General features: G+C 35.3%; 1 protein-coding gene across 1 annotated transcript; it reads right to left on the bottom strand.

Annotated features, from left to right (window-relative positions):
- Window positions 1-2422: 2422 nt before the first annotated feature.
- Window positions 2423-9136, bottom strand: LOC110737743 (ubiquitin-conjugating enzyme E2 35). Its single transcript, XM_021918082.1, has 8 exons — window positions 8966-9136; window positions 8773-8800; window positions 8513-8599; window positions 7027-7085; window positions 3661-3702; window positions 3502-3575; window positions 2897-2994; window positions 2423-2741 (listed from the first exon to the last, which is right to left on the bottom strand). The coding sequence occupies exons 1-8, from the start codon at window positions 8999-9001 to the stop codon at window positions 2704-2706; spliced, it is 462 nt and encodes a 153-aa protein (XP_021773774.1). The 5' UTR covers window positions 9002-9136; the 3' UTR covers window positions 2423-2703.
- Between the last annotated feature and the right edge of the window lie 163 nt (window positions 9137-9299).

Below are 9299 nucleotides of genomic sequence, written 5' to 3'. Positions count from 1 at the left end.
TGAATAGTCATATATATATTACTTCAAAACTCCAATAAAATTGATACTTAAATCAATTAAGGAGTATCTCTAAACACTAAGTCCAAACACAAGTATTGAACCAACAAAAGAGATAAACATACCATGTAATTTCACAAATATATAACATGGATTATACTTTAACCTATAAACTAATAATCATATAACAAATAATATGTTATGGACAAAATAATCATCCAACATTGTAATGCCAAAAAATCACAACTCATATATCTGTCAAGATGATTATTAGAATTAAATCACATGCCAAGCATAATCAAATTTAAAATTAGTTTAGAAAGGACCTCCCTTGAATCAATTCAAGTATCAAAGATGAGCATTCTCCGTAGTACTCCCAAGTATCCTCTCCAAAAACTGCAGCTCAAAAATATCGTCATAAAAACCAAACCGTGAGCATATCACAATCCAACCGTTGAAAATGAAGCCTCATAAGTCCCGAACATGCTCCCAAAATTTCAGCCCAAACCGACAACGATTGACCTTCGATCGGGGACCATCTTCGAGACTTCTCCCAAAAAAACGTGAACACAATTTTCCTTCAAAAACTATTTTCCTTTGCACATTTAATCTTCCGATCAATACTCAATAAGTAGCCATAAAAATAAGAATTTCGTTTTCAAATTGTTGTAAAATAAAGAGGTATTTCAAGGCTACAATAAAAAGTAAACAATAAGATTGAAAAGTTGATCTTATACAATGGAAAGACTACGGTGTGTCGTGAAGCAAATTCACTGACTTGAAAACGAAATTCAGGCGCAACCGTGGTGCACAATTGTATTTGCTGGCACGTTTCCTAAGGTTAACACACCACTTCCACACAAAGGCACTTTTGGGTGGAAGGTTGGAGCCAAGTTATGCCCAAAATAGAGTATGTGTTTAAGTTTGTGTTTGAAGGTTCTATTCAAGTGTATAAGTCAGAAAAATGATTGTTCAATTTATAAAGATGGATAGAAGAACATTGAAGAATTTCAATCATCAATGAGAGTGAATAAATCAACATAAAGATGAAGATTAAATCACCTTAATCATCTCCTTAAATGTGGGGGTCGCAAGGAATCAACAAGAGAACAAGAGGAAAGAATCCAAGAGAATTAGTCCGTTGGTATCCAACGGAACCACATTTGCCCGATCGGGCGGGCATCCAAAGCAAACATAAAAACCTGGCAGCTTCACCCGCCCGATCGGGCAGCCGGTGATGGGCAGTTTATTCTTCTTTTTTGATGCCAAATGACCTTTCCCCTTACCTCCCTTTATTCCAACAAGTAGTCCCAAAATATAGAGATTTAACCTTTTTCTTTTGGCGAACAGGAATAATCTATTTGCTCATTTTATAGGTTTCATTGTAAAATGCTGTGCGATTGTTTCACACAAGTTTTGTACTCCCTCTGTTTTTTTTTATTTGCATCAGATTGATCGGCACAATTGTCGAGACGCAACTTTGACCATTAATATGTTTAATTGTATATTAGTAAAAATTGTAACAAAATTATATTATGAAACTAGACATTATGACTAATCTAATGATATATTATATAATAATATTTATTTATTTTATAGAGGTGAAAAAATTAAGTCAAGTAGTCAATCATGATAGGTGAATAGTGCAAAAATCAAAGTGATGCATTTAAAAAAAAAAAAGAAAAAAAAAGAAGGGAGTATCTCAATAGTGGTACTAGAGTCTAGAACAAGGCATGATTTCTATTTTGGCTTTTCGCAATGTTATTAACTTATTATTTTTCACTTATACGACCTAATTAATTTTTGCCAATTTCGCGTGAATGATTGAAGTTGAAGTTTTAGCCTACACAGTTCAAGATGCACACATTTATTGTGTGCTACAGGAAAAATTTAATCCAACCCCAATGTAAGTACTGCGATTCAAGCCTTCAATCTTTAGCTAAAATGGGATGAAGTCGACAGGTAAGAGACGGAGTAAGCGAAGCAGCTGTAGCAACAAAAGGGTGATGAAATAACATTGTTGTGATGAAAAAAGGGCCATTTTAAATGCATTTGTAAAATTCACTGGCACTAGATCGGGGGAGAGTTGAGGAATACTGTAACACTATTTTAGGGAGTCGGCTTACATTACAAGGGAGAAAGAAGTACGTGCACAAGCCGAAATAATTTTGATTGGTGGGATTAATCATGAAAAGCTGATCTGAGAGTTTCCAAGGTTATCATGTACTTCAAACTTTCAAAGAAATTGACATCCAAAAATTTACGATAATAATAAGATTAACAAGTTCATAATTTTAAACCATGTCCCTGTTAGCTGAACGTAACAGAAAAGAATTTGGTATGAGTTATTAGTTTGGCACGCAACTGGACGACAGCACTTCGCACCCTTGGATCCACCATGAACTCACAGTTCTTGCATGATGACTACACGCAACTGAATTTCAGTTACCTTCTATAATGACAATAAAACAGCTCCAGATATGCAATGCAAATAAAAATTATACAATTCCAAGCAAAAGATTCGACAGGGTAGAAAAGATAGAAGAGACAAAAGAAAATAATGCTATTTTATACGAACAATTGATCATCATTTAACCTAGATTATCACTTGATATTCATGTTTCTAACCAGCAGGCTTGGTTTAGAATTCAGTCAGATAACAAACATCACAATTGTTATTTGAAGAGGGTAAAGTTGCCATGTAATTTAAGCCCCACTTGCATATAGACGAGTCCATTCTTTTGCTGCACATTTCAGATGAAAAGGCGACATCAATTGCAACTCTAGAACGAAATACTTGATTAATTTGTGGTAGAAATAATATTTGGTTACTTATTTGTAGGCCAAAAAGAAATGAATTCAAACTACTAAGTCTTCTAAAAGAATATTGATTACTCACCAGTTTCAACAGCTTCTGCCTCATCTGTTTTCCAATGCTTAGCAATGTTCTCAGACAAAGGGTCATCAGGGTTTGGAGCACTAAGTAATGCTTGAATACTGAAATAACAAGCATAGGAGCATAATCATTAGCCATACCAAAGTAGCAAAACTAAAGCAGGACAAAATGCCATCAGAAACAAGATCATATGACTCAGTTCACCTAGATAAAATATGGCAGGGTGATTAGGAAAAAAAAATCTAATATTTGACAGGCCTTCTAGGAAAACCTTCAGGCTATAAACATATTGCAGAGTATCCCCAGATTTCTCCAGAAACTCACATTGATGAAGAGTTTGTTGGCGGTTATGGTGGTACCAACTACCAACTACGGATGTTGATTCCATTGTACTTGCACAGTATTTGCTAACAATTATGGAGGAAATGGCGGATGAAGAAGGGAATGGGCATGCATTTTTTTTCAATATGGAGGGATCTAGTTTCCTAAAAAGAAAGGAAAAGAGGGTGGGGCTTGGAAGGGAGGCTTTCTGGTAACAACCCTGTATCATCTTCAGTAATAGGGAAGCCTGAGGGCTGATAGTTCATATTATCACAAACAAAAATTACCTCAAGAGTACAGTTCGTATCTGAAGAGCAGGACTCCACTTGTCTTTGAGAATATCAAGGCATATCCTCCCTAGCTGCCAGAAACAAAAAACATATTTTACGCGAGGATAGTTTTGAATAGGGAAAAACTAAAGAAGCTAAAAGAAAGATCCACCATACCTTATCAATGTTTGGATGATATATCTTGGTGAGAAATCGAACCTGTTACAGTCAATCAAGCAAGTTACATCAAACACTACAAAATGTGCAGTTAAACAAAGTGGAGAAGAGTAAATAAGATCAATCAATCAACACAGTGAAACATCACACCCTCTTGTAACTCATCGTCACCAATTTACTAAATGATTCAAAACCCCTAAGTAGTAAAAAGGTGAGATATAGGAAGAGAGAGGTAGCAGAAAGGCATTCAGTAATACATTCAATTTGCTGAAACTTTGATGGTTACACCATAAGAACTAATGAAAGCACTATAGACAATGCAAAAGCAACTATAAGCCATCAGCCAGAAAATCCTTGCAGAATAAAAAAGTTGTTTGGTTGTGGAAATTTAGGCATAAGTGCTGTCAAAACTGAGTATAATCGGGGAAGCATATATTGCGTGATTATGTGAAAACGTGAATCAGTAACAATTGTCCTCAAAGACAACGCACACAGATGTGTAAGCATATGGCCATGTGCCCCTTTCTTGAGAAGATAGAAGACGTGAGATGTACAAGGTTCACGACCATGTGGTTCATGGTTCACAACTGTGTGGTCTATTCAGTTAAGATGCTGACTTGGCATAGGATATCTTTTACAAGACTTACTTTGTTTCATATTTTGAATCCAGGGATTTAGAATAATATATAAAGATCATGAGAGATTGTAAAATCAAGAAGAGAATAACAAAGATAGCGAAGATGTGAGTGTTTAGGTTAACATGACATGGTCAATCAGCTTTGATCACAGGATTGGTTACCTTGGGTTAACATGACAATGGTCAGCCTACTCCGATCAAGGGTGATTGTGAGAGCCTTGAAAGTCACTGAAACATCATAAACATCATAGGAGGTCCCAACGCACTTCTGCGATTTTTCTCCCGGTTCTCGGATTTCCAGATAGAATCTGTGTCACTTATATTGTTGTTTCATGCATTTAATTTCACATTATTATTGTTTACGATTAATTTATAAGTTAGCCACGATTCTAGCAATGATAAGGACTCATCCCATGAGAAAGGGGCTAAGGAGGTAACCCTAATGAAGCTCCAATCAGTTGTGACAGGTGTGTTACTCAGGAGTCTGGACTGCCATTCGGCAATTAGATGTTGTAGGGCGTATATCCAAATGCAGTATCTCAAATTGTAAAGCAAGAGAAAAATCCGCCAAAGCTTTAGTTCCTTATGAACAGATTATTAAGTCACAAATACGTGACAATGATTTAACACTTCTAATCAATAAAACAGGGAAACAAGATTGGATGCAGAATCAAAGGAAACACCAAATTTCGAAATCAGGATATACATCAATGGGCTTTAAATAATCAACATATCAGCTTGAACCAGTATGTTTCGTTGACCACCATTTAGATACAGCTTCCCATTAATTTACGGATGATGTATTGCTCTAATAATGTTCTTTTAGACCCAAATATGTTTTTGAGGCAATTCTATGCATTTGAAATTGGATTAAGCTAATAGAGTCACCCTACAACGGGATCTTTGATAAGCTAAGAAAGCATACTGAGCATGGTACAGATTGCTCCCTTTTACTTGAGCGCGATAGAGAAGGATAGGTCCCAACATCCTTTTCTTAAGGGATGTTGACCTATAAGAGATGGAAATTAAATTTCCTAGGATAAGCCGCTCTTTTCGCTAAGAATACTTTCTACTCCACCTCAATCTCTCTAAAGACATCTTCATAATTCGAAATTTTCTAAACCCAATCATGTGAGAGCTTTTTTTTTTTTATAGATAAAAAGGTACAGTGTTAGGACCTCCTCCCATTTCGTGAGAAAGCATCCTTCCAATCCACCCTCGCTATCCCATTAGAAAGAACAGATTATTTTCCAACATCCTTACAACACCAATAAGGGTGGTGAGACTGGTGGCTAAAGACAGAAACGGGAAGGCTTGAGAGTTCATAGTTCAGAGGTCCAATTCTCTACCTAAAGCATGTTTCATAGTATGTCAGCCAGAAGAGAAGATCCATGTAGAAGATGAACTTAGCGAGATTTAGTTGCACTAGCATAGTTCCTTTGTTTTTTTTAAGATCACAATAATTTGACTTTTGCGGCATTCATAAAATGACTATGACCGTATGTTTTACTAGTAATAAACAGCTTAGACATGTCTTTTTTTATTGAAAATAAAAAGACATGTCAATTTGGCAATGTAATCTACAGTGACTCCAAATATTACTCCCTCTGTTTCATAATGTTAGTCTCTGTTTCATAATGTTAGTCTCATTTACGTATTTTGATCGCAAATATCTTTAATCTCACACTAGCAAAAATTATAAAACTTAAATATTATTATTCCCTGAAACGAATTAAACTAGATCTCATATGACAATGTTTGTTATTATTCCCTCCGAATTTATTACTTGCTCTCATTTTTCCGGACACAGAGTTTTAGGAGAAATAATATAAAGTATTATTTTACAATGGAAGTGGAGTTGAGAAGAATTAAAAAAAAAAAAAATTTAAAAAGCAAAAGTGAATATAAGTGAGGAGGAGAGAGAATATGAAAAATATTAAAATATGATATGAGGGAACCACAAGTGGTGAGGAAAATAGTTAAATATTGTTAAAAGTTTCAAAAAAAAGAAATGGAGCAAGTAATAAAATACGGCCACAAAAGGAAAGTGGAACAAGTAATAAAATACGGAGGGAGTATATATAGAGAGAAATTTAAAAGATTTCCACTAATTTTTAATAGTCAAAACATTCTAAGTGGGACTAACATTATAAAACTGAGGTATCTTATACATATATACTCGTTATAAGATCTAGGGTTGATATTAGGCAATAATAAACTATAAGATTGGAAATGGTTAGGACTTTAATGGAGGAAAGGCGAAGTTTTCTTTGTAAATCAAAGGTTGAAGACCAACCACCTTTGGTTCTCTCCTTGCTTCAAGCCACTGAGGCTATTTTTGTTCTCACTATTTATTTAGTTTAAACAAATACACATGTGGCCATGTGGGACACAAGCAGTATGTTAGATGGGTGAGGAAGGAGCTTGTTTTATGTTAAATTTTCATAAAGACATAAATCAAAAAGAAAATTTGGTTGCTATTTAGCTCTTTTTGTAAACAGACATAAATATCTAAAAACAGTTCCTCTTCCAAAATTCAGCTCTATTAGGAAATCAAAGGTCTAAACTCTAAAAGCTATAAAGGTTTTTCCATGGGAAATTTAATGAGAAGGCTCAATGGCTCAGTGCTAATAAATTTTAGATCCAGAAGTACAATCTGCATGATATGCAAGAAGCCAGAACCACAATTGGAAAACCAGTAAAAATTTGGCAGGTGAAGTTTGACATACCTTCGGAGCAGCCATTGGATACTCCTCCGGCAAAAATAGCTCCAACTTAAAGACTCCTCCTGTACATAATAATAGGAACAAAATTTTGGAGCATTAGCGTCAAAATCTGGAACCGAATCAAATGCTAATAAGTTTTAGAATTTTAGTGAACATTTCTATTTGCATTTTTGAAACATGACTACAAGAGAAACAAAAATGAAGAGTATGGCGTTAACTGAAATTCACAACCAATCAAAGAATTATGCAAATTCAGAAAGCAACAATAATAAGGCAACCGCATTTAGCACCACAAGTGAATATCATACCTACCAGCTGATTCCCAAAGCAAAAATTGTGTACAGAATAAAAAGGCAAATCTTGGGTCCTAAGCGTTAGGCTCATGGGTTCAGCACTGATATTAAATAAGAAGGTAAGCGCGAATTTTAGCACTACATGGAACCAAATCTTAGGAAACCAGTGGCTATGGTCCATTAGTCAAGCCTCAAAAGGGAAGCCCCATTTACATTAAAAGCCCACATCCTTAATCCGAAGGACTAAGCAGCTTCTATTCCTTAAAAATCTATATCTTTTGTTTCACAATACAATCCTTGAAAAAAATATATGATAGACCCTGAGCCATCTTAATAAGGGAGGTTTTGATGTAAAAAAAGGTTGAATTAGAAAAGAGAACATGATTGGAGAAGAGCAGAGGGTAGGAGCTAAAGGAAGAGAGGAGGATGATAGACAACATAACAGCAGTAGGAAACCAAATAATAAAGCACAATATAGAACGGGAGAGATATTGTGCACCTCAACTATTGTACTCAATGAGGACTACAGCAGACCTACGACGCACCAAAAACGCATGCCTAAGAACTGAGGTCCCATGGCTTTACAATCATAGGCATTGAGTATAATGGGTCAAGAAGAATGGTTATAGCCACAGCAACATGTTAGAAAAAGCTTCTATTCTAAAATCCTGAGAATGACTGATATCTTACACAAATCAATAGTGGTCATGCATCACAAGGTGAATCATATTCAAACTTCAAAAACTGCATTGCTAAAAGATAATTCTGTTATTTACTAAGAGTTATAGAAGACAACTGAAATCGAATAACCAAGAACAAGTGAAAGAGAAGACTAAGAAACAAAAGCCGGTCTTCCTAAAGATGTCAGCATATACAGTTGGAGTGACTTATCCGCATAATTCCCAAGGGAAATCCCTAATTTGAAAGTCTCATCAACCCCCAACTCCCATCCCCACACAATCAGACGCGAGAACGATAACTCATGCAAGAAACTCCGATGAAGCTTTGTGCCCATGCCACCTAGCAAACACTACCCTGCCACTCACTCTCTACAAGCCCTTTCTTCCCTCGTCCCCCAAAACATCAAACAAACAATCCCATTTTCCTAAAAACCATAAAAGAATGTTGAAGAACCACAATCACATCAAACAAAAACTTATTAACTTTTCCGAAAGACGATTAAACTATGATTATACCTTCATATGGTGACTGTGAAGGTCCAAGAATCATAACATTGAAGTATCGCATATTGTCTTCTGAAGGTGAAGCACTTATACCCGGAGCTGCAACCAAAACCCACCAAACCCAGAATTAAAAAACAAACATGATCAACCTCAAAATTCAATCCTATTTAATCATAAAAACACAAAAATAATCACAATTAATCCACTATAAATTGCACACACATTCCCAAACAATAAAAAAACTAAGGTTTTAGAGAGAGAAAGAGAAAAACCTGGCTCGCTGAGGAGACGCTGGGTTTCCTGAGCAAAACAACACGAAATCTCCTCCATTAAAATCACCAAATTAATCAAGATTAACAAACAAAAGCACAAACCCTAGACTTTCATCTGTACAAATTTTACAAAATGATCGCTTAAAAATGAATCAAAAACAGAAAATTAAATTAAGTAAAAGAAAGAACAAACCTTGATGATTCTTCGAGGTAGATTACTGTTCGCCATTGATGAGGAGCTTGAGAGGAGAGAGAAAGAGAGGGAAACTAGAGAGAGAAAATGGAAATAGGAGTCCTACAGTAGGAGCTCGATCTTTGTTCTCTATTTTGTATTTTCACAGACGTTGGCTGCTTTATTAATATTTTTATTTTGTATATTTATTTATTCTGTTGGACTAAAATAGTTTTAATTGATTATTTTACAAGGCATTGACTTTATATTAATACAAGTATACAACCGTATTTATTTCAAGTATATTATGCTTTTTTGGGTTGCTTAGTTTTAACGCGTTGTTCGTTTCTTCCCG

The sequence above is a fragment of the Chenopodium quinoa genome, unplaced genomic scaffold, assembly GCF_001683475.1.
Source record: "Chenopodium quinoa cultivar QQ74 unplaced genomic scaffold, ASM168347v1, whole genome shotgun sequence".
In the NCBI taxonomy this organism is placed as follows: domain Eukaryota; kingdom Viridiplantae; phylum Streptophyta; class Magnoliopsida; order Caryophyllales; family Amaranthaceae; genus Chenopodium; species Chenopodium quinoa.
This window is presented reverse-complemented; position numbering and strand designations above follow the sequence as displayed.

Excerpts from the sequence above, each read along its gene's own strand:
- LOC110737743 (XM_021918082.1), bottom strand. The coding sequence starts at position 9,001 with ATGGCGAACAGTAATCTACCTCGAAGAATCATCAAG. Across the intron at positions 3,703-7,026 it reads ATCCAATGGCTGCTCCGAAG|GTTCGATTTCTCACCAAGAT; the intron begins GTATGTCAAACT and ends TGACTGTAACAG. Across the intron at positions 3,576-3,660 it reads ATCATCCAAACATTGATAAG|CTAGGGAGGATATGCCTTGA; the intron begins GTATGGTGGATC and ends TGTTTCTGGCAG.